The sequence below is a fragment of the Arachis hypogaea genome, chromosome 7, assembly GCF_003086295.3.
Source record: "Arachis hypogaea cultivar Tifrunner chromosome 7, arahy.Tifrunner.gnm2.J5K5, whole genome shotgun sequence".
NCBI classification, from domain to species: domain Eukaryota; kingdom Viridiplantae; phylum Streptophyta; class Magnoliopsida; order Fabales; family Fabaceae; genus Arachis; species Arachis hypogaea.
In genome coordinates, this window is record NC_092042.1 from 43262501 (window position 1) to 43289328 (window position 26828).

At 32.2% G+C, this 26828-nt stretch overlaps 1 protein-coding gene and 1 long non-coding RNA gene across 3 annotated transcripts; one reads left to right on the forward strand and one right to left on the reverse strand.

Moving 5' to 3' along the window:
- Window positions 1-61: 61 nt before the first annotated feature.
- LOC112702977 (protein FORGETTER 1) lies at window positions 62-25748 on the reverse strand. 2 transcript variants are annotated; one of them, XM_025754239.3, is made up of 33 exons: window positions 25187-25748; window positions 24085-24150; window positions 23758-23931; window positions 23544-23674; window positions 23020-23096; window positions 22291-22472; window positions 22055-22138; window positions 17220-17352; window positions 16652-16712; window positions 16486-16567; window positions 14267-14398; window positions 14021-14164; window positions 13809-13905; window positions 13586-13717; window positions 12483-12539; window positions 11945-12018; window positions 11672-11841; window positions 11407-11500; window positions 10210-10307; window positions 9995-10130; window positions 7933-8039; window positions 6618-6713; window positions 6446-6533; window positions 6246-6354; window positions 5963-6074; window positions 5657-5780; window positions 5485-5562; window positions 5290-5408; window positions 4832-4885; window positions 4654-4756; window positions 2048-2176; window positions 1596-1707; window positions 62-436 (listed from the first exon to the last, which is right to left on the reverse strand). In XM_025754239.3, the coding sequence occupies exons 1-33, from the start codon at window positions 25589-25591 to the stop codon at window positions 405-407; spliced, it is 3792 nt and encodes a 1263-aa protein (XP_025610024.1). In that variant the 5' UTR covers window positions 25592-25748; the 3' UTR covers window positions 62-404. The 2 variants fall into 2 exon arrangements, with proteins under 2 accessions (XP_025610024.1, XP_072055506.1); XM_072199405.1 differs by lacking the exon at window positions 4832-4885 and having other exon boundaries at window positions 25187-25729.
- Window positions 545-2358, forward strand: LOC112702978 (uncharacterized). Its single transcript, XR_003154392.3, has 4 exons — window positions 545-685; window positions 779-978; window positions 1061-1193; window positions 1572-2358. It is a non-coding gene; the product is annotated as an uncharacterized lncRNA (long non-coding RNA).
- Window positions 25749-26828: the final 1080 nt, after the last annotated feature.

A 26828-nucleotide genomic window follows, 5' to 3' on the forward strand; every position in this document is an offset into this window, starting at 1 on the left:
TTTATAATGTCATGCAGGCTATGACTTATGAATCATAGTTGGTTTCTCCGGACATGTGACGTTTCAAAACGGGTATATTTACTTTATCCATGCTTTTGATAATAGTGTGTGGGATATAATACAACCTTGTTCATATTGAACCCTGAACTTAGTCAACTATTATGTTTTAGTTAGTGATCAGCATCACCCTCAACACTATACATCAAATTATATACCAAAAAATGGGTAACAAAATCATGCCAACTATATTGCATGACACTGAGGATGAGTCTGTTTCCCTCCAAAAGTATTCAACAACCAGGTTTAACCTTTTTCCAAAAAATAACTAGGGACAAGCAACATGAGAAGGCAGCATCTTTTTGCCACTTCACCAAAAAACAAAGTGACCTGTCTAGTGTCACGGGTCAATTATCATCAGCTGGAACCCATTCCAAACCTACAAATCATTAACAAAATAACAAAATTATGAGATCAACATGCTAACAGAATAGCTTGCGGCCAACAAGAAGACATTCCAACACAAAAAATGATTGGAAAATGAAAATTATAACATTCTGAGTGTAATGCCATTATAACTATAACAAAAAAAAAAATAGAAATTTAAGAAGCTGCTGCAGAATTCTGATTGGAACCGAAATCAACCCATTTTTATCGAAGTTTTATTATTTAGTGAATAATGAAAGAGGTATATCTTCCTACTTTTATATGCTTTTTTTTTTCAAGTTGTCATTGGCATGTTTCAAGAATCAAATATTTTTATGAATCATTCACTCTGTAGATCATATTGTGCGAGGAGAACTAGGGACAGTGAGGAATTAGGGTATGAGGAGAATGAGCTACTGCCATCAGTGCATGAAGAAATGTTGATCAGCTCAAATGGACAGCTGGCAAGCAATCCGCTAATCCAGGGACTGAGAAAGAGCAAAAGGGAGAGGGCTACTAATAGCTGGCTAAGGGACTTTGTCCGTTAGCTTTGTGGTAACTAAATTTCTTCTATTCCCTCTCTACGATTCTGTTATCCTGATTCTCCCTCTCCGAACTCTTCCCCTTCCTCTTGCAGGTACTTGGGGGAAAAGGGCTCATCATGTCTCATTCAGATATTCTCACATCTCATTCTTCGTTCATCATTTTCTATTATAGTATACGTCATTGAATTCCACCGTATTGATTTCATGCACACGTACTTTCCTTTGGTATTGGCACTATACTATACTACAGTTAGCCCTTTTATACGTTATTTATAAATCCCTACATTGCACCCTTCCATATTGTAAACTTCCTTACTGTTTTAAGGGTAGTGATATAAAATAGAAATAGTTGATTGGAAACTCTTCAAAGAAATTAAAATCATATAAAAACAAGCAACATAAGCCACATTTTTCTTTATGCATTTTAAGTGATCTATGTTCCAAACAGTCAAACACTACACAGTATGTTCAAAACTCTAGCACACAGAGAAACATGAATGCTAATATAACAGTCAGAAATGCACATATATTCAATTTTTATCATTCATTATGCAAGCATATATATGGGATCCATGTTCACAGCTTTGAATGTGTGCATTTAAGGATAGGGGAGATAGAATGAGAAACCTTGAAGGACGGATTTAACAGCTGCATTAGGAACAAGAACGCCAACTATATGCTGGTTATCAGCATAAGTCTCAATGCGAACAACACGTAGCCTCCTATGGTTTCGGCGCAACTGTACAGATTTAAATCTGTAGATGAGTATTTCTTTTACATAAGCATATGTAGATTTAGAGATGTAAATTCTGATGTAGAGTCCAAAAACGCATCATAGCAGTTACATGTAACATCAAGAAAAAAATTTTAGCAATGCTCTCCACAGATTCAAAAACCACTGCCTCACATGATCAAACTCTTGTGGTGGAAGAAGGAACTTGTTCACAGTTGAAAAGTTTCTATGCTAAATGCCATTGGCTACTATTTCCATACTGCAAAGCTCACCATTTACTTACCAGCTTAGAAAGGGCCTATTTAATCATTGAACCAAAGAGATTTATTACATACTGGTTAAATACCTGATTAGAAAGGGCCTTCTCAATAGCTCGCCAAAGAGGAAGAATAGCACCACCCAAGATATTTACTTCCTGCCGACTTCGGCCAACAGTACAGAAGTTGCCAAGCTTACGTTTGGGACCGTGCATGCACTGCCAACAAAGGATAGGAACCAACAAATCACATTAGCTTGGATTCTACAAATATTACATAGTTCCTCATGCTATGTTACAACGTTTATGGGTACTAAAATAGGGTTGTGAATTCTCCATGCATGGGCAGGGATATATCATTATTGTTCCCTTCTACTATTTCCTATTATTTTCCTGGTTTTAAACACTACTTCATCATCTTTCTGCACTTGTTCTAAAGATATAGAAGGTACCAATTGATAAGAACCTTAGAGAACATGACCATATAACTAACTATTGTGATTGGAGAGCCAGTCCTTATAAAACCTAGCCAAGTCTCGTACTGTCAATGTCAGGCTCAGGTCCCATATGTGGCCATTGGACCCTATATTATAGTAGTAAAAAAATATCAAAACAAAAATAAATACATGGATAAAATATCATTTTAGTCCCCTTCGTTTGGATCGAATCCTAATTTGGTCTCAAACATTTCAAACATCATATTTCAGTTCCAAAAACTTTTAAATGTCCTATTTCAGTCCCAAAAAAGTTTTGAACGAGTTAAATATTGTCTCACCATTAAATTTGACACAAACAATTCGCATATTGAAGAGCCAACAACATTCGATTTCAGTATTAAATAAAATCAATACACCAACAATCATTAATATAAAAGTTTTTCCTTTGATTTTGAAGTGCGTTGACAATTTATTATTAGGATTTGAAGTTTTGTACAAAAAAGAAATTGAGGAAAAGAAGTGTTATAACTTATAAGAAGATTTGGTTATGTTTTTATAATACATGAAAGAAGATATGACCTAACTAATAACGTTATTAACGTTCACGTCACTCACTCTATTGACTATTAGTGTCAAATTTAACAGTAGGACTACATTAAACCTGTTTGAAACTTTTTCAGACAGAAATATGACGTTTGAAACGTTAAGGACCAAAATAGTACTTTATCCTAAATACAAAAACAAAATAAAACATGACCATATAGCTAACTATCGTGATTGGAGAGCCAGTCCTTATAAAACCTAGCCAAGTCTCCTACTTTCAATGTCAGACTCAGGTCCCATATGTGGCCATTGGACCCCATATTATAGTACTAACACAAATTTTCAAAACGAAAACAAATACAAAAACAAAACAAAACAAAGCAAAACATACAAACAAAAACAAAAGACACAATGAAAAAGGGAAAAAAAGAGCAAAACAAGTCTTGGAGAGATCTTAGACATGAGTGCCGAAAAAAGCTTTACCCCCTGGATAGTCGTTCTTTTGTCAATTATTGTCTTCTTTAAAGTGGAACTTTTGTTATCCGTATCTTTGGATGATTTGTTTCTTATTAATAAAATTTATTTGTTGGACTAAAATAATCCGATTTAAGAACAACCGAAAGTCACAGAAGTAAGATGTATCATTACTGTGGCAGAAAAATATGAGTGGATTCAAAATATTATATTGGATAAACAGCTGTTTTGACATCCCTTTTTCAAAACTAGAAAACTAAGGGTTCATTTTAAAGCCTTTTGAAGAAAACCACAAACTGATAACTCAAGTGAAATTTCCTCTGAATCTAAAATTAGACAAAAAAAAAAATGAAACAGTTCTCTGATACTGCTATATGCATTCTTGTCAGTGACTCAGAAACGCATCAGTTATTGCAGAATCAATTTCTAGGAAGAACACAAATGCAAAGAAAAATTAGCAAGGCTATTGCTAATAATCATCATCACAAGCTAATATATTAGAACTTCATTAGGCCAAATCATCAAACTTTAAGGTTATGAACAAAGTTAAGTTCAAGAAATATTCAAAGGCAAGAGCCCCCAAACAGCAACCAACATGACTCTTACTACCTAAGCATACTCCTCTTTTTGGTGGTTTGTCATTGGCTTAGGGAAATGAAAAGAAATTTTTATCTGCAGTGGAGCATAAAGTTGATCCTAAAAGTGAAGCTACTAATAAATAAGATGAATATGAAACCAAAAAATAAAGGACTAATGATATGATTGTCTAAATTTAAATTTCTGTGCATCTATTTTATGTAAAAAATAACCAACCAAAATTTAAAGAAATAATAATTCAAACATCCATATATATAATGAATTTTTAAATTTTTTTAACATACATTATAAGATTCTTTCGTCTTTAAAACTATTTTATTCAGAATTTTTAAAGTAAAAAAAAAATAGGTCCACTTCTAATATAAATTCTTAGCAGTTATCAATATATTATCAAAATATTAACAGGTATTTGACTGAAGATCGCAAAATAAACAATATTGACTAGACAAGTACTTGAGGGATCAAATATTGCAATTATAATATCCTTTATAAATAATATAGATGATCTTGGTTACAACTAAACACAGTCTACAACTCAAATTTAAAACGAGTATCAAAGCAGATCTGGATCAGTTTCAACATAGAAAGCAGAACTTGTCGTTCTCTCAACCCATGAGATTTTAATATTTTAATGAGGATGAATACCTGTTTAGATGAAACATTATATTCCACTTCCCATCCTTTTTGAGCATTCTTTAAACATGAAACTTTTTTATATTTCCTTTTTAATTCTGACAGATGCATGTCCCTGTAAATGGAGGAGAAAATGCATAAGCATTACAGACTCAGGCTCAGCAAGTATTACAAACTATCTAATACATACCGAAAGGATTCTCCAACAGTAGGGCGAACTATCTTATACATATTCGAAACAGAACTGGAATGCAATGAGAAAAAAAAAATTAATAATAATAAATAATGGCATCAGTAAATGAATAAGGAAAGCCTCTGTCAGTATGTATCGTACATCTCAAGAAACCTTTGGAAAACACCAGAAGACAGTATAACACAAAAATCCATAAACTTCTTAAGCATGACTCCACACCCAATGCTACCTCGGGGCAGAATTGGTCAATGAGTTGCAAAGGTTATTTAGGCCATATATATCTGATATGGAACTAAAGTAACACATCATTATTTGTATTTCTATGAGTGACTGTAAAACAAGCTTAAGATTTTAAATATGACATGTTGACCTAACATGATGATTGGAATTCTGAAACTATAATAAAATTCAAACTACGAGAAGCATATAACAAACACTTAAAATTGTTATTATACCTTTCAAATGCTAAAATGAAATGACGCCTTCCTAACCACTCCCTCTTAGACTCGTAGAAACCATCATTGACTGATCCAAGCCCACCCTTCTGCTTCTCATTCAGCATGGAGGTTGCCAGCTGACACATAAATAACAAGTCAGCAAATGTAAGAATAAATACTAATTATTTTGGATGACATGGAAAACAATGGCACCTGCCATGTGGTCCCCCTATCCAAGATGAAAGTGAACAGAACCGTTGAAGCCCCCGTCACTGGATCAATATAAACTGTCTGCACAACAATGAAAATTCTCTCCACACTATATTAATATAAAAATAACAATAAACAAAGTAATAGCAGAAAAACTCTCGTGCAAATGGAAAACCTTTGGAGTCCCTTGTAGTTCTACAACATTAGCCTTCATATCCACAATGCCTGTATCAAGGTTACCTTCAATGCGAGCATCCTGAATGAGATGATCAAATATGCTCGCAAATAATTCAAAAAGCCTGTTGCCAGAGTAGTAATCAGCAAACTGAATCTAATGCTTAAAGTGCAAGAATCATATGTTTATATTGATAACATGGTTATAGAAAGGGATAGACAAAATGAGAGAATCTACTATGAGAGATTTTCATATATTCTAGTCTGTTAAATACATAATTGTCACTAAAAAGATTAACCAACAAACCTATTCTGAATATCAGGAGGAAGTCCTAGAAGCCGATTGAGGAATCGCCGAACATCTTGCATATCATTATCACTAATGTAGCCAGATAAACTTCCAAAATGTTCCTCATATCCTAAAAAAAAGAAGCCAGAAATATGGCCGAGAGAAGAGTTGAATATTGCCTCACAAAATAAACTTAAATAATCAATGACCAACCCTAAGATATAGTTAAAAAGTTGATGATTATTATTTCATTACTCCATCTGATATTGGGTGAAGTGAAAGAATGAATTAATAATTGTACCTTTAACTATTCCAACAGATAGAAGAGCAGATTTTGCTTCCATAATAAATTCATTGATTGTAACAGGATTGTCAGATAAACATCCAGGAGGAACAACAGGAAGAGAATCCTAAAACACATTTATAAGTAAATAAAACTTCAAGTTGATTATAAGTTTATAACAGAACTACATAATTTTCATAACGTAGAAATTACAAAACCTGTTCCAATATTCCTTCGTACATAATCATTAGAGCCCTCTTTCCATAACTACTATCATAATTGTAAGCACTTAATGAAGGTCCAGCCCTGTCATGCATAAAAAATAACATTGGCAAAGAAATTACAACTTGTCCATGCAATCATTATAAAAAGGTAGATAATCCAGCTTACCTGCGATCCCCCCGAGTCAAAGCACCAAGAGATTCTAATCTTTTAGCAACAACAGATGCAAACCTTCGTTCACCACCAAGGTTACTAAAGAGTACCCTGCAGAGCATTTACTCAATTGAGATTGGCTAAATAGGTGCATCATCTAGAAAGGCGTATCAACAAGAACAAAGTTCCTTCATCAAGTATGATGTCACATTCTTTTAATATTATTAGTGATATGCCAACAGGTGGTCTGTCGTGCAACAAAAACTTGCCTAGGTTCCTTCTACTTTAGCTGTGGATATTTTGAGTCATGTGCATTAAAAGGTATTAAAGGTGCTAGAAATCAGGATAGAATCATATTATATCAGAGTATCAAGTATGACATCTTAGGATTAGCATTAATATGATATGATTTACAACATCGTGATTTCTTGCAGATGGAACAAGTGGGTAAAGGATTTACTAAATAAAGACATTCATATTATTATGGCAGTTTTGACCTGTATTAATTAAGGCATGTGTGTTGAGTGGTTGCTACGTCCCTAACATAGCCAGTTGTTGCTTTGGGAGCAAAGCAATCCCCAACGAGCATGATAGTTTAAAAGGACTGAGTTTTGAATGGTGTCATTTTGTCAATTTCAATACTCATTTAGTATAACTGTTATTTTATTTCTTTGTACAAGATACCAAATGGATACCTGACAAGAATGAAAAGTTAATGCAAAATTTCCAAGGTTTCAAGTTATGGTAGAAGGGTCAGACTACTACAAGTGTTTTTCTTTCACAGCCCCATTGGTCTTTGATTTTCACATTTTGTTTCTCATTTCTTAAAGAACCATACTAAGGGAGGCAGCCAACCATGTTTGGTCACTAAGAACCCCATATTTATAAAGACAATTCATCATTCACCTTTCCAAACTCACCGTATGACTAGACACTTGATCTAAAGACAGAAGCAATGGTGGAGTCAGGAACAAACCTAAGATTCTTTAATTTTGTCATAGGGTCTATGATAACATTTATTATGTCCATATAAAGAAGAATGCCTTTCAAACTCGAGCACTACTTCCTTGTACTATAATACACTACATATATACTTGATATACAAACTTGTTCTCATATGGAAAGCATCCTCCATCACATAAACTCATAATGCAAGCTTATTCTTCCATAATACTTTTTCAACTACAAAAATAACATCAACCAAAGTCTTGACCTTCTTGTTAACAAGTGCAAATTTTGAACTCTGACAATAATATATTCTAGTTCAGTTAACAATGAAACCAAAATAGTAAGCAGGAAAGTGATAATTTAACAAAAACTGCACACTGACCTGTATTCTGGAGCTGAAGCTTGATTTGATCGATGAGTTCTTCCAAACTGCTGAATTGCTTTGTCAGCACTCCAAGGAAGTTCTAAAGTTATATGAACCCTTCTTTTCTGTTTCAAAGAGGGAAAGATCATACAACATAAAAAGAAAAATAAATAAATATGATTTAAAGATTTCAGTCCCGATTACAGTAAACATATTTGATGAGTTTGGAAAACTCTAATTTAATTAGATGATGAACAAACATTATTAAAAACTATTAATTTGATCTTAATTTATATTTGCTTAATTAATAATTTTGTGATGCAGATTTTTGTTGGGCCGAAAACAAATCTACAACAAGCCCAGTTTGATTAAAAATTATTCAGCATTCATACAAATGATCTAAATCATTGAAGCTGAATTGGTTTGGGCCAGACTTAAACATGCAAGCCTAAATTCATTATTGGTGTATAACCAACTTGTTTGGTCCGAAACAAAAAGAGGGAGATGGGACACAATATTGCTTTATTCATTTAATCAAATAAAACCCATTCCCTTGATCATGGTTGCATGCTCCAACGGATATCACTTTTATTCCTTGATGGAATTCAAATTTTATTAAATGGAGTTATTGCAGACCTTGGAACAATGAGAGAGAATTTGATGTGATGGGAATCATTATGATTAATGCTGCACGTTAAACCACCCAGGGAAGTAAAAGCAAGCTATTTCCAATTAATTTGTTTAATCACTTTGAATTGCTTTTACTTCAGATACTCTCTTCTCTCTCATCTCTTTCTTCTTCTTTCTTCGGTCATTAACCAGGAAGCCATGGAAGCTACTTGAAGCTACTGAAAGGAAGGGAAAGCAAGCCTAAAGACCATCGAGTTGATGGCACGAAAAAGAAAAAGTATGCTCTGGCTGAGATCATCACCAAATGTGGTAAGATTTGGTGAGGTAATCTCGGATCTTTCATACTCAAAAAGAAGGAAGAGATTCGGCCAACAAGGAAGATCTTTGGAGGCATGGCTTGTCTCTGATTCTGCTCAACCACCACAGGAAGTAGCTAGAGTGGCGAAGTGATGGAAGAGGCAGAGATTGGAGCAGATAAAGCCATCATCATCATGAAACATCAAGGGCCAGAAATCCATCTTGGAGAGGAAAGATGGAGCGCTCGGATTGATGAAGAGAGATGACTAAGGAAGGACTAGAGGTATTTGCATGTTGGTTTTTGCATGAGTTACCTCTTCTCTTTCTGTGGCCGAACCGGTTGTGTTTTGAAGGAAAAGAAGCTGAGCTCGGGTTTGTGTTTCAACTGTGAAGGCTTCACTTCTCTATAAAAGGGGTGAACAGTCATGGTTTGATTAAAGGAGAAAATTTGAGAGTGCAAGGCACAGAAGTCTCAGAGCTACCTTTTCTCTTCTCCTTCAATATATTATGTTTAATATTTTCTGTTTAATTTTGTTATGTCTTGAATCTCATGGTAAAAGACAAACAGTGAGGTTTGTATGAAAAAGCCATAAAACAGAAAAAGGCAGAAAGTGCAAAATTAAAAGAAAAAGCCATAGATGTCCTTAGAGTTCCTTTGTACATCTGTGTTGTGTTTCATGATTCTGTAGAAATCCCCTTATAAGTTGGGTTAGCACTTTACAATTTGTAATCTGAATGATTATAGTAAAATTCCATCATTGTTGTGATAGAGACTGGATGTAGGCTGCACTACACTTAGCAGCTGAACCAGGATATATCTGGGTGTAATCTTCTACCTCTCTTCCTACTCAATTCTGTTTTTACTGTTCAGATGAAAAATCAAAAATGTCTCGTGTCAAGTGACGAGACAAAATGAAAATGTCTCGTGGCTAGGGACGAGCTAAAAACAAAAAAATTTCCTCTAAGTCCAGCAAGTGTTAGCAAGCAAAAAGGGGGCTAAGATTCAACCCCCTTTTCTTAGCCACTGAAACCATCAATATTTCCACAAAAAGGGCAAACATATCATAGATATGGATTATTGTAGATTGATAAAGCTAAACTTACAAAAGCTATTGAAGAACTTCTATTCATTATTCAAAACAGGTTGATATACCTGATTAATAACCCTTCTATCTGCATGCAATGAAAAACCCGCAGATCCGGCTTCAGATATAATAGCTACAAACTTATTAGCATCCAAAAAAAGCTTCTTTTCATGCATGTTTACCATCTCCATACTGATATCTTTTCTGTAGAGGAAAAAAGACAAGATAATTCAGTGGGGAAGAAAAGTAGTTTGAAATAGAATGGGAGCCAAAAACAACTCACTTGTTACGAGGCTCGTAAATTACACCCTTTCCCGAAGGGGCCCTCACAAGCCTGCCTTTTCTTCCTGTGATTTCAGCAACTTTTTCAGTGCCTCCTAACTACACAAAATTGTAATTTTAATGATCAGTAGAGAATCATAGTTAAGATACTTTTGGCACAAATATACTGATTTTATAAATAAGGTAAATTAATAAATTAATCACTCAAAATTTCTCCCCTCTAGATCAAGTAGGCATTGACCATACAAAATCATTGTTTCTATAAATTATATTTGGACAAACAAGATAAAAACAAATTGTTAGATGACAAAATTGAAGATACAAGATTTTGTTGGACAAATTGCTATCTTGCAACTCTTTTGTAGAGTAATTGGTGGTCAATCTCAACAATTGCAAATAATATTGCATATTATAACATTATGGGAGATATCAAACAGGACCTAGCAGTTATATCACTGAGGCTAGCATGCCAAATAAGTTGTAAGGTAAACATTTAATGATCAAACTAATGCTGCAAACCTTTTCAGGATCAAATTAGTGTCCAGCATCTGTTTCAAGGATCAATGTGAATTCTCCTTGCTTTTTTCACTAACATCAAAACATGGTATGTTCTCTTTCTCCTAACCTAGCTAATACTCATTATCTTGACATAAGTACCAATTTATCATAACTTGGATATTTCTCAGTATTCTGCTGTCAACATGCTCTTATTCATCTTTGTTGAGATTATGAGTTTTAGGCAACAGAAGAAAAAAGTGAGAATTAAAAATAAATTTCTATTACTATTTTAATGTAATGTGGTAAAATAAATAATAAATCATGTCAGAGGACAAACTAAAGCCTTTACAAGATTAAATCTTTTTTTTTTAATTTTTGTGGTGATTGGTAAACCATCTGCTAAGCATATAACCTTTAGTATAAAAGGTTGAACATTTTTATTTGATATAAAAATACATTTGAGCCATTAGAAAATAATATAAGCATTTTAGAAGCAATTGTTCAAGATGATGGGAGTGCTACGTTATGTATTTCATGCCACTTAACCAAATATGCGAAAATAATTGTAACATGATGGAAGATCATGTTAAAATGCTCCAGGATGTAAAAAGGAGTATGTACGTGATAGCAAAGTGAATATAAGCTCCAGTAAACTGCAAATCATTGTGATGCGAGATGAATAAACACAAATTCCCGTCACCTGATCAATAATATCATCCAAGGGATTGATCGGAAGATCTAATTTACGAATAGTCTCTAACAGTTTTGTCTTGTGGTCCAAAGCTGCATCATACCTGTAAATAAAGTTCATTAGAACAATAATCACTGCCAAAATAAACCATCTATTTTCCAATTATAGTCATAGTTGCTTTAGTTTAATGTGCCTTAAAGTAGATCCTGTAAATAGTTCAACACAAATACCATTAAAACCACAGTTACAGAATTCGTTAAAACATGTGCCAAACCTCTTCTTGAGTTCAGTTAGGTAGTCAGGACCTGGTTGGATGTCATTTGTTCTTCCTTTGCACACAGTGCATAACCATTTTTCTGGAGTTAAATTGTGAATTGGGGGACTTAAGCATTCTTGATGGACCAGTTTACCACAGCCGGAGCATGAAAGCAAATTATGCCTTTCCTGCAATGAAAATTGCAAGTCCAACATCTCTAGAGTTAAGATTATTCAAAAAAGCTTTTTCATTAGAAAAATGAATGAATAAATAAATAAATTCAAACGATACCTCCTCTAAGCTGCATAATTCACATGTCTGAAGCTCATCATAATCAGAGTCACTAGATTCAAGAGCAGAGGCAGCTACACCAACCCAATAGTCAAGTCAAATGAGGCCATGCAACAGATATTACAGTCATTATATTACCAGAACTTAAAGATATTCATCAGCATCTACATAAGAACTCCTCAAAACAGTGATTTTTCTATATATAAAACAATGTTCTTTAATTTACTTTATTATATTTTTTAGACTATATATAAACAATATTTACAGAAAGTAACCCAAACAGGTGAAACTAATTCTAGTATTGCACAATACAGAAACATTACAGATCCATTATATAATAGAGTTTAATTTTGATGCACAGATAGTATAAAACATTTTACACAATCATGCATTCTTTTGGATGACGATTTACATGGTCAATGTAAAAAGAAGTTATTTGTGCTAATGTGGCGTTATATGACTGAATGCACGTGTAAAACTACTTTACACTAATAGTGCATCAAAATTAAATTCTATCTAAAAATGACAGAAAACATACCACTCTCTTCACCTTCTGGTTCATAATCAGATTCATCCATTTCAGGATCAGTGTCAGCTGCATCAATATAGTGGTAAAATCAAAGATGGAGGATCATGTGAGGTCAGAATGTGCTGAAGAAATGCATCACTACGGAGCTTCTCAGTCACCTAGCATCCTTTAATTTTTTTAAATCTAATCATTACCAAAAAGAAGCCAAACTAGGAAAATTTTATTTTGTTAAAGACAATCTTGTGTGTAATTCTCTTCATACTTCGTTATAAAAGAACAGTACAACCTAGATTTGTGTAGCTTTTGGATAAGCTTCTCTAATTAAAAGCAAAGGCATCAAAAGATAATTATTTTTCTTTTAGAAGCTGCTTTTTATCACAAACATACAGTTTTTGAAGGCTTATCCAAAATCATACAGAGTTGTCAATCGATTATAAATCACAGTTGCATTGAAAACACATCAGTGTCTTCGATTGCGGTGCAGAATAAACTAAAAGGAATTACTACATATAACAGAAAATGTGGCACCTAAATGTTAGGTTTCCAAGTTAGTTCAAAGTAACTAGAGAACTTAGTCTGACAACAAATAAAGATAGAAATAGATTCGTCAGAATCCCTAGACATTTGTGAGAATTTGGGTGACTTACTAGCATTTCGTAACAATCTCATAAGTATATAAGAAAAACTAGTGCATGGTGAGTTCTAATTTGAGTTTTAAAAATAAACTGCTTCCTAGTTCTACCCAAGGAAAAAGGTTCCCTTGAACCTAAGTGGCAACAGCACTTTCTTTATGATGTAATTCTGTTTGTATTAATTTGTATACTCCACTACTGCACATTATTAATATTCATGGAATAAATTCTTAAAATGGGCAAGAAAACAAAGAATAAATTATATTAATAGATAGATATTTATTTCTTTTATTGAGAAAAGAAAACTTTATTTTATGATTGCTAATTGGCACCCTTTATCACCCACCAAACGGCTATGACCAACTTACATAATGACAAAATAGTATGTGAAATGACTTGATACCAAAATCAGCACAAACAAAATAAGAAAAAGGATAGAAATGAAACACAATTCATTAAAATTTGCTTTGAGACACTCACTTTCAGATTCTTCGTAACTTTCAATATTACTAGAAGGATGCACCTTAGCTATGTTCCTGCCCTTTACTTTTCCTGATACACAAGGACTCGTTGAGTGCCCCATCCCCTCGAGATCAAGCAATGCATCCTTTTCTATAATAGAACAGAAAAAAAAATTGATCAAATAAATGGAAAATATATTATACGTACAAGATGGAACTTGCAAAACAAGGCCCAAATATACCATGAAGTTCGGGGTTCTCTGGCAATGGAAAACAGTCATCTACAAATTTTTCCAGCAACCCTTCAGGCCCAGAAATGAAATCATCAAGTTCAAAACCCTATCAGGGAGAAAAAAAAAAAGAAAAAGAAAAACGAAGAATAAAAATCATGTCAAGTAGTGACATCAGAGAAAAACTGGTTTACATGGAGCGGCAACAGAATCCAAATACCCACGTATTTTGCCACAGCTCCTTCAGTCCTGGCTTCCCCAGTACTCTGCAGTCCTATAACTACACACTTATCTTCCATCAATGCTTGCTTCACTAGTCTCACAGTAGCAGGTACTTTAGCGGACAAACACATGTGTCTAAAGAAACGCTGCAGCATTGCATTGAAATGTGACAAATAAAACAAAACAAACAAAATATTAGCATCAATGAGATATCAAAACTGAGATTGTCATTAAGCACCAATCCTTACCTGGTGGCATGACCAGTATAATCTCCACAGTGTACGTGAATCAAATTTCACATTTAAAAAGGCATTGGAAGTTGTAGACAGTAAATCCACACGCAGTTCCAACCAAAATTTTGCAGCTTTTTCATATATGTCCTAAGAAATTTGATAAGATCAATTACATAATCAACTGACAATATTCAAATCAGAAAATAATTGTGAAACTAAACCATAATAAATAGAACTACTTTTTAAATAATGTGCAGGTGATGACTGATGCCCATATATCTTTAATTCTTTATTATGTATACAAGGCAGTTCTTCTCTTCTACCACAGAGATGTAAAATTCACAACTTATGTCTAAAGGTTCAATGAAAAATACATCGTTTCTCAATTCCACATTTTTGGAAGAATAAAGGTCCTATAACTGGTGCGAGATTAACAGAAGAGGAGGACGAGAACTCCTACTTAGAAAAGAACCATACAAAACAGAATGTAGAGCCTACCAGTTGTTAGAAATAAGAGACTAAACTGGAAAAAGGATTTGTATATTATTGAATGTATTCAAGTTTTCTATTCAACTTGTCTAGAATGATACAATATAGAAGGGTATTTATAGGTGCTAAGAGAATCGTAAAAATAAAGACGTAATATCCTATAATAAATATCCAGATATGCTAATTGATCCTAATTATATTCTAACATCCCCCCTCAAACTCAAGTTGACAACTTGAGTTTGAAACATATTTAAAATAATGAAATAAAAAAAATGCATAAACTAATAGAACAGATGCAGACAGAACTGCTGGAAGAAAGCGCAGATGGAACTGTCGCTGTCGGAAGTTAGCGCAGATGGAACTGCCGTGGGTGCAGACGGAACTGTCGAAAGGAAGCGCAGATGGAACTGCGCTGTCTGAAGGAACTAGGAAGTGCAGACGGAACTGCCGAAAAGAAGCGCAGATAGAACTGCCGGTGTCTGAAGGAACTAGGAAGTGCAGACAGAACTGCCGCTTGTTGGAACGAAGCGCAGATGGAACTGCCGCTGTCTGAAGGAACCAGGAAGTGCAGACGGAACTGCCAAAAGGAAGCGCAGATAGAACTGCCGCTGTCTGAAGGAACTAGGAAGTGCAGACAGAACTGCCGCTTGTCGGAACGAAGCGTCCAGACGGAACTGCGGGAAAGAAACGCAAACGAAACTGCCACAAGAAAACACTGACGAAACCCAGGGAAAGAAACGCAGATGAAACTGTCACAAGAAAACACTGACGAAACCCAGACGGAACTGCCACCAGAGAACGCAGACGGAACTGCCACAAGGAAACATAGACGAAACGTAGATGGAATTGCCACGAGAAAAACGCAGACGAAACTGCCACGAGAAAAACGCAGACAGAACTGCCACGAGAGAACGCAGACGAAACTGCCACGAGAGGACCCAAACATGAGAGAACGCAAACGAAATTGCCACAAGAGAACGCAGACGGAACTGCCGAAAGAGAGCAAAAACTATATGATTTCTTCATGAGAATAGGTAAGCAGCGGATGACAGTGGTACTCAAAATAGGCTAGTCGGTAAGGTGAACGAGCATCAAAGGAGTGACAAAAGGGAAAGAATAATAACATCGAAAAAAAAGTGCAAAAACCACAGTGATTTCACCGCAAGGAAAACAACCTATCCTCTTCAAAGAGGATACCATGGTAGAAACAAGAGACTAAACAGGGAAAAAGATTTGTATATTATTGAGTGTATTCAAGTTTTCTATTCAACTTGTCTAGAACGATACAATATAGAAGGATATTTAATTATTTATAAGTGCTAAGAGAATCGTAATAATAAAGACGTAATATCCTATAATAAATATCCAGATATGCTAATTGATCCTAATTGATTCTAATTATATTCTAACACCAATCAAAATGTGCAGAATTAAAAAAAAAAATCACATTTTAAGTTCAAGATACTGAAAAGTGAAAACATATGGCATTTCAAGCTGTGAATGTCCAGATAAACATATGGACAGTGCATGAGATTGATATTTTCTAGTAGAAATAAACAACATATCATATTCGATTAAAGAGAGAGAGATTGATTTCTAAGAAACTGTAATCTGTTATGAGAGCTAGCAGCAAGCTAATCCTAGCAAGCACAGCAGTCTCTATTCTAGTTTCTATTCTCTTAAGCTATCTTACTAGCTTACTCTATCGTCGCAGATAATAGTTCAGCTTATGCAGTGACTCATACCATCATCTTATCCTCTAATGGTGCTTCAATAACTTCAAAGTCAGCACCCTTGTAGCTAAGGGTCCGACATAAATACATTCCCCTGAAATATAAAGATTAAGAATATATATTACATGCATACATGTGCATAAGGCTGCAGTGGGCGCATATGTGAAAATAATATAACCTTGCTTTCATGTCCATGGCAACTAGTTCTAGAGCTCCTACACCCCCTTTGTCAAGTGCACCTGGATGTATATACCATGAGAATGATAAAAAGATTAGGGGGTCTGAGCCAACATACATGAATTAATCAAACAGGTACATAGACAAACATTGAAACTAAGCAATTCCAAAGCTGTTCCAAACAAAGCAGCAATGGGAATTTAAACAACCAAAAATAAATAAATTATCTAGCACAAAAAAGGATACAAAGAGAAGCCATTACCACTATTTTGCACAAATTTCCACATGAGAATGAGTATATTTATAGTCTAGGAATAATAAAATTAAAAATATTATATGTTTTGCTATATGATACAACAAATACAAACTAAGCAATCTTTAATGTATGTTAGAATGGCCAAGATTACGTGAACGATTAGACAACAGAATTTCCTTCTGAAAAGAGTACAACAGCTAATAAATACAAGAGACTGGGTAAAACTAAAACATATCCATGAAAGGGAGGACAGAGAGTATATAAAGAAGTAGCTATAATAGATATTTCAAAAAAAAAAAGATATAAACTCTACCTAAAAATTCCTTGAAATCACAGAAAGAAGTTCCATCACCCCAAAGGCCAAGTCGAACCATATAAGCCATGTTGCGAGGTTCAGATGCACCAGTGGCAGAACAATAAACAACACGAGCTTCGGGTAGTTGAGACTATCAAATCAAATCAGATTACGAAAGCTTAGTAGAAAATATAGTAATTCATCTCTCATCATTACAAAATGAAAATTTTACAACATTGAAGACAGAGAAACACAGCAACAGACATTGAAGACAGAGAAACAGAGATGAACCAAGACTGTGGAAGAGCTTTTCTATAAATTCAAGTTAGTAGGAAATGTTTAAAAATCACTTTGATTATGAAAAGACACACAGAACACTTCATACATTACTAGCAAATTTTACATAAACCTCATATTACTACTTCTTTGTACAAACAAGAAAGAGAAATAATTATTATACAAGACTTTGACCCTGTAACCCTACTTGTTTTTACTAGCAAAACCGATAATAACATTTTGCTAAATATAATCCCCACAATATTTTGATTATAACACCTAAGTACCTAGAAGTCTAGAACATGAAATGCATACATGTCACCTTTCTAAGACAATCATGCCATAACAGGATAGCTCTTCTAGTTGGTAGTTTCAGTCATCACTTCTAGTTTCATAACAAAATTCTTGCAACACATTTCAACTTTTATAGACAAAAATATGGGCTAATTGTTTTTGACAGACTAATATGTTAAGCCCTACTCTACGGGACCAAAATATCTATCTATTTTGCTACTAACAAAGGGCTTGAGGCAAAATAAACTGCCATTTGGTCACTTTTTAATCCTCAAACTACCGTTCTGCACACTACTATGTCAACCAGCATATCTAACGCTTCACCTAACATCCTCCATGTTCTCCTTTTGGCAGTTTTACAAAAAAATCTCCTCCCTTCTCATCCTAGTACAAACGCAAACACACATCCCTTCTTATAAGTCTTACCTCATTCATGAAAAAACTATCATCCAACCTATAACCAATTGAATTGAAATTATTTTGTAATGTGCATATTTTTATTGATGAATAGTAATTGAATAATTACTAATATAAATTTCTCAAAATTATGTTTACTTAACTTTAATTATAAATTCAACAATAAAAAAACGGTTAAGCCACTAGTTATCATAATTTTTGCGCAAGACAATAACCAAGGCCATGTTTAAGTATGGGAAAACCCCAACAAGCCTAGCCTTATACACAACATACCAACATTACGTATAATGTGACACAACATGAAATACTCTAGCATCTAACACTCCCCACAAGCTGCATAATAAAAATTAAATAAACAAAATAAAGTAAACTAGATAAGACCCGCGCATTTGAGCTAAATTAATTATATTATATAGTATAAATTTAAAATGCTATATATACTGCTTAGGAATATATTAGATCATATGTAAATTAATATTAAACTTAGAAGTTAATTTATAAAAAATATTGTACAATACATTTATTAATTTGCCAATTTATCTATGATTTAATAATATTATTACCCACAAAAAAGAAATACAAAGAAAAATATACAGTTAAATATAGATAATAATTGTGCTTAGCCGTTACTTTGTAATTCAATTGAATAATAATATGAATTAAATTTAAATGATTAGAAATTTAAAATTTTGTTTAGTAGAATATAAAAATTAATTTAAATTTTATAACAATTGATGATAAATGACAATTTAAAATAAAAAATTAATTCAAAATTTAAGATTATAAAAAATAAAATTATACATAAATCAAACTATAAGTAATAATAACATTCAATTGAAATTTATTCATCTAATATATAGGCAACAAAAACAATATATAACTTATGAATTCAATTAGAAATAGAAAAACTAATGAATACAATCACACAATCACCTAATACATACGTTTAGCAAATTTAAAAAAAAAACTATGATCATTAACCAAATTCTAGTTGTGTGAAAAATTCGCAAGCATGGAAAGGGGAGAAAGAGAAAGAGGTACGAAATTATGTTAGAGGAGATAAAGAAAATGTATAAAGTGAATGTTGATTTATGGAAAAAGTTTGGTAACAAAAAATTTTCAGCCATAATTAGCTAAGTTTCTATAATTTACTTCATTTATATCACTTAATAACAGTTTTATTTTTTATCTAACTCTCTTATCATTCCACTTATCATATTCTTATCAATTCTACTTATTAATGATATTAATTATAATATCATATTCCTTAGTCATTCTTATAATCAATACTTAATATTCCTTTTATAATTTAATTTTTATATTTAAGAATACATTAAATAATAATAATAATAATAATAATAATAATAATAATAATAATAATGGACGGTAATGATAATATACATTATTGAGTTAATTAAACTTGATTCTTTGTTTCCTTTAAGGCATTTAATATCAATCAATGAAAATACGAAAAAATCATTAATTCTTTGTTTCCGTTAAAGAATTTACTTGCAGTTGATTCTTTGTAATATATACCTTCTATTAATTTAATTATGATCATTCAAAAATGATGACTCTAATACCATTGCAAGCAAAATAGTGTACAAGTCAAAAAATTTTACAAGAAGTCGCGTTTATCGTTGCAAATAGTATGACATTTGAATTCGACCTTAATACGGTACCTATAGTAGAAGGTGCTGATGAAAAATTTGAACAAACAAACTCACCCGACGAAAATGTTGTTAGTCAACAAATTCTCGAGAATATGAAAAATCACACTAGCTTTGATAAGGTATGGTAATAAACTGATTTAATTTTTTTTTGTGCTTTTATGTGCATTTATAATTATATTGTATACTAACTAAGTTCATACACATAATATTCATACATACATATAAATAACATCCATAATTACATGCAACTAACATCTAAAAATTAAATTCATGTTTATTAGATATTATATCCATACACATATCAATTTTTAGTTATTGCATATGTAAATATAAAGTTAACACAGATGTTTTTTAAATTTTATCATAATTGATTTTAAAAAAATATCAAATTCTTAAATTAATTTATTCAATTGATAAATTTACACATAACATCTATAAATTCATACATATAGCATCCATAATTTCATGTTAATAACATCTATAATTTGTATTCATAATACTTATAATTTCATACCTATAATGTTTATAATTAATAAATTTGTATAATTAATATTAACAAATTTTAAACTATACGTCTTATTGTATTTTTCAAATTATCTCATATGTACACTAATAGACTATGATTTTAATTATTTTAATATGACAAGTTAATAATTATTTTTAAAAAATTATTTTTTAATTTTTGTTTATATTTTATTTTTTATATTTTAATAGTTTATATGTAAAATATAAGTTGTATAGTAGAAGTTGTTAAAACTTTTTAATTTAATTTCTATATTTTTTGTAGAGAATTATTGCATTTTAATGGATAATAATATGATTGAGAGATGTTAGGTATTTGATTTGGAAGAAACTGAAATTAATTTTGGAAAGACATTAATGACTCCAAACATGTAGCAAAATAGTAGGTGATAAGGAGGATAAGTAATAACGAGCATAAGTGATAAGGTGGTATATGTCACTTGCTTATCAAGAAAATGAAAATTTTTATGTAATATTTTTATATTATAATTATTTTTTGGCTACCTAGCATCACCCTTGATTTATCTAATAAATATTATTAATGTTTTGATAATTAAAAACGATATTCAATTAAGGAAAAAGAAGTTATATATAGGCAACAAAGACACTACATAACTCATGAATACAATTACACAATTATGTAATACATACATTTAGCAAATTAAAAAATAAAAACTATGGTCATCAACCAAATTTCAATTGTGCAAAAAATTAGTAAGAATGGAGAGAGAGAAGGAGAAAGAGAAAGGTATGAAATTATGTGAGAGGAGATAAAGAAAATGTATGAAATGAATATTGATTTATATAGTAAACATAAAAATGAGTAATGAGTATAAGAAGAGAAGAGAATGAATTAAATTTTAAATACATTTATACCTATTAAAAAGAATTAACATTAACATTGAAAACAATAGTATAACCTACATAAAAATAAAGGGTAAGAAAATATGTAAAGTTAAGGTTAAAAAAAATCTTCTAATATTATATAAAGATAGGTTATTATGAGGAGATAAAAATACAATAAAAATCCTATGACATAATGCAAGGATAGAAGAATTGTGCTCAAGTTGTATGAATTAGCCACATAAGCTGGAGTGGTATAATAGTATAAACCTAGAAGACTAACAAGAAATCTAGAAACTATCTTTAGCTTTCTTTTAATATATTACTAATAGATTACCAAAAGAGAAAGGGCTACCCGGTGCACAAGAATCATAAAAACATAAATATCTCTAGGTTCCATAAATTATAGAACGAGATTGCTTACCATGCATTGAAAAGGTAAAGAGATGTAGAGAGGCAAGCAGAAAATGAAACAAGGATGAGGTTTACAAATCAAAAAACAAGAAAAAGAAGTATACAAAAATAAATTTAGGTTTTCTAACGGCTACAATAATTTGTATAGGTCTTATCTTCATCACTATGGGCTTATGCAAAAAAATATGTCAGTGTATACATGAAATACTATGATTTATATTATCTTTCTTTATCAATTATCAGGCAGCTCCTAGTTTATGAATTGTGGAATTTTCAGTTAGGTTAACCTTCTTTCCCCTGAAATATATATATACTTTTGTGGCTCACTGTAGAATTACTAGTCACAATAATATAAAACACGATATCAGAAATTGCCGTACTAATCCAAGCATTATTAGAGCATTAAGCAAAAACCTGTATATCAAGCACTGCTTTGCCAGTTTGTGTTGGCTGCATACCACCTTTAGCTTCCGGCATCAAGTTTTTCGCTTTGTGACACTATAATTAAACAGATCATTCTTAGCAACAGAAAGTTACACCAAACACAAAAAATACTACAAGAAATACTCATCACTACCAAATATCATATGAAATCGAACAACAAAATTGACAGTTTTCACTTGGAAGAAAATAATTCAATTACTTCCAACCTCATCGAATATTATAAGACCATCAAACTTTGGCCCACACCACTGCACAAGTTGTTTGAGACGAGATTGACCCTTATCAGAGGATGCTATGAGGCTACTGTAAGTTGAGAAAACAACCCCATCCTTGACTCCAACAGACTTCGAAGAAAGCTTAGAATAAGGCAGTTTGTTCAAAGCATGCACTAGGTCCAGCGAAAAAAGGAAGACAGTTAAATGTATATTGCATAATAACTTTTTAAATAGTGATTAAACAATAACACCCTGTTTGTAACGAAACCTTAATAAATAAATAAATATAATGCTATAAACGTCTAAAAGGAATTTCAAGAAAATAAATGTAGCTTGAGAGTCAGCAAGCAAAATACAAGGTGAGGCTCTATAATTCATATCAAAAGTGTACCCAAGACCTACATTATTTTGTGATTACCCAAGGCAATCTAATCAGAACCAGATAATCCTTTTAACATATGATTTTTGTTCGATAAAAAGCATAACTACTGTTTCAGATCTACGTCAACAATCAGGAGATAAATAAATATTTGTGGAGTTCCTAATTTGAAATATATCACTAGTTGGGATTTTCTCTTCTCCTTTAGTTATCTGCATTTTGGGTTTTGGAGGATTCCTATCCCCATCTGTCAGTCTCTTATAAGAACCATCTATGCTGACATTAGTTATATCTACACCATAAAAGCTAGCATGTAATAGAACTTTAGCTAAATAATATACCTTTAACACAAGTTGCACCCATATCATCCAAGTCTCTTCTGGCATCAAACTTCAAGTCTGAACCAACAGAAATCCATCTACATGATCATGGAAACATAAAGGGGCGATTTAAAAATATCCCAGTATGCAAGTTCATACTACGGAAAAAAAGGGTTACAAGCATATATAAGCAAGCATCAAAATCGTGAATTATACTCCCTTAACTACAAATATAAGTCACTTTTGACAAAAACATGCATATTAAGAAATCACTAACTTCAAAAACATTTGAAGTGTTTGGAGTAACTAAATTAAACATATGTAAAAGATGCTCTCACCCTTTATTAAATACTTATTGCACATATAATTAATGAAAAAGGTATAACTAGGGGAAAAAAGATATTAAAACATCCTTAAACTAATCAAATGACAAGCATTCGTGGACAAACTTTTTGACAAAAAGTTGCTTATATTTCAGGATCGAGAGACTAGTTAATTTCAATATAGATGCATGACTGTATGTTCAGAGAGCAATCTGAACTTACAACGCCTTTTCCCGTCCTTGCTGCCAGTTCTCCCAAATAAGCCCAGCAACTGAGCGGCCCTTACCAACACCAGCTCCATCCCCAATAAAAAATCCTGCCCTTGTGCCGTCTGGAAGGTGTAGAAGATGCCTCTGTTGAGGAAAAGAGCATCATAGACAAGAAGCCAAACCATCATTATTTGTTATCAATAAATGTCAAAGAAAAAACGACAAACCTGACAAGCATAGACCAATGTCTCTATCTGCAGGCATGACAAAGCCTTTGAACTTTCCAAATAATCTTTAAGTATTGGATCATAAGTAGGTTCAGGTGACTGCACTGCAGACAAGGAAGAAGTCTCAACAACAGGATCTGGGTGCGGAGGTCCCATAGATACTTTTGCTGGCCGCTGAATAATGAGAAACGTGAAAAGTTTGAGCAGCCAATTGTGTTTCCAAGGCTTGAAATGGATAGTTAATATCTATTTGCTAATTTGGTTAACATAAAAAAATATAAATGATAAAGAAACACCGGTGTTCAATGGAGAGGATCTTTAACTCACATAATCTGTAAATGTTTCTCCTGCTGTTCCGCCTTCATCTTCATCACGTTCAACCTCAACCGCTAGCTGTTATTAGTTTAATGTTGATTTAAAATATTGAGATAAAAAAAATTCCCTGTTTCCAATAGATGACATTGAGCAGAGTTTATTTTGTCTCCTCTATATCCCTTTCTGTGCTAGACTGCTAGACTCATCAACTCAACAAATATTAACGTCACTCAAATAAATTCAAGATAAAGTCACAACCATTCTAAAAACCACATCCACAAAAGCATGCTTATTTAGAAAAGGAAAATTTTCTAATAAAACGCTTGGACAAAAAGTAGGGTTGATTTTTCGGCTAATTCTTTTTATATGAAAAAAAATTGTGTGTAATTCATCATCATGGATTGGTGTGTTTTTCTTGAATATGGATTAATTTTTTTTTTAATTTTGAGTAACAGATCGGACCATCAGATTTGAGGAGTAAAAAAATCTAAATCTGACTCAAATTTGTATTTTTTTTAAAAAAATTTAAACCACAAATCTGACTCTCAGTTTTGTGGTTATCAACAAAAAAAAATTAAAACACCACAAATCTGACCATCAGATTTGTGATATCCATATAAAGTTTTTACCTTATTTAAAAACACCACCTTCTACTCCATATTAAAAATACAAAGCGTGATTTTTCAACTAGAAATTTAGGAGGAAGAAATTATTATAAAAAATAATATAAAAATACAAAAAATTATTATACACGATGTTCCATAAATGGTGATAATATTTTGTTTTCTGGTGAAATATTTAATTTAAAACAATACATGAAAAATCACCTTTTACTCTTTTTTTTCCCGATAAAATAAAACTTTTTAATTTTTTTTAACAGATAAAAAAATAAAATAAAACTTTTATTTTTAATTTTATGAGTGAAACTAATAAAAAATTAAAAAATATATTAAAAAATTAAAAATCACACTTCCTTCCATTGTTAAAAAAATTAAGAAGATCCATCGCCTGTTAAATCAACGTCAAATCAATCAAACTAGCTTCTTTCCTTTTTTATTTAAAATGAGATTTTATAATAATAAACAGAAGCTTTCGGAATAAAAATAAAATACACCTCATTGATTTCTTCGGTCTCGACGGGGTTCTCAACACCACACTTAGGGCAAGCGAACTTCGTGAGACTAGCTGGAACGGAAAAAACCTCTTTGCAGCATCTGCATGGAACCTCAACCTTACTTGAACCAGAGCCGCCATTCTGCTTCTTGCGTAGCTTGCTAGTCTCCGTGGCGTGTTTCCGCTTCTTCGCAGCCGCTCCAGCCGGCGGTACTGGTGGTTGCGATTGTGGCGGTGATACTGATGGTGGTGGAAGAGGTGGTAATGGCATCGGCGGCAACCGCTGCGGCATTTGGCAAGCAGGGCAAACGAACTCCACGACGTTCATCGACGTGGTCAGTGGCGTGCTGCAGCCAGCGCAGAGCACCGTTAAGGCAAAGGGCGGCGGTGCCGATGGTATAGTCATTTTGGGAGATTATGTTAGTCGGGGAGAGAGAGAGAGAGGGGGGGAGAATGAGTAAGTGGTGGGAGGAAATAGAGGGAACGAAGAGGGTGGTTAATAGATGAACAAAGAAGAAAGAAAGCGCGCCAAAATGTATGGGTTTGTGACTTGGCGGAAACTTACTCGACACGCTTGCCTCCTTTCCTCTATATAGTGGCGTTTCACTTTTTTCAATTTTTATTTTTCTTTTTTTAATTGGCTAAACAATCAAAATCGCTCTAGATTTTTCACCAAGCTATAATGATATCCAAATTTTTTAATTGATAAGGATATATCAGTTAAGATTATAAAATAAAAAAATTATATAAAGAATTTAAATTTTTAATATATTTATTTTGTATTTATTAAATAAGAACATTAAAAAAATTTTATTAATAATAAATTTATTATGTGTCTTGAAAATATATATTAACTAAATCTTTGATAAAAATATTTTTAAAAAATTTCAAATCCAATAAAAATATTAAATCAAATATATATTTTTAAAAAATTAAAATAAATTAAATTTTGATAATATTTTTTACAAGTATAATAAAAAATTAAAATATTTTTATCGAGTTAAATTTTAGTTTTGTTTCCAAAATTAGAAAATTATATTAAAATTAGAGCAATTTACGAAAATAAAATATTTTGCTTCTAAAATTACGGAAATGCAACTTTTGCAGTTTAAATACGAAAATGTTTAGTTGACGAAGCATTTGGAAAAAAACCGTGGGCAGGGGTTCTACGGTGTCTGTAAGAATGTAAAACATGCATAAACTGCATTTATATACGAGTTTCACTATATATACTAATCTAGAGTGAGTGGAATATATTTACATCTATCATTTATATTGTCAACGAAATAAGATTATATCTTGTAGTACATTTTAAATTTATTCAAATTGTAAAAATGATATAATTTTAAACTATATGGATAATATTGATTTGATTTATACTTTTCAATCTAATTCAATTTTATGCAAATAATTGATTTATACAGTGTTAATTTAAATTTGTTTTTCAAACTATTTTGATTTAATCTATTATAATTTGAATTAAATAAAATTATATTCTATTTAAATTTTAATTTTTTAATTTAAGTAATTTATTCAAATTTTTAGTACATATATTCAAATAATATTTTAAATTTTTAATACGTATATTTATATATTTATTTAAATAATACTCTCAAATTTTTATTAATAATAATATATTTTAT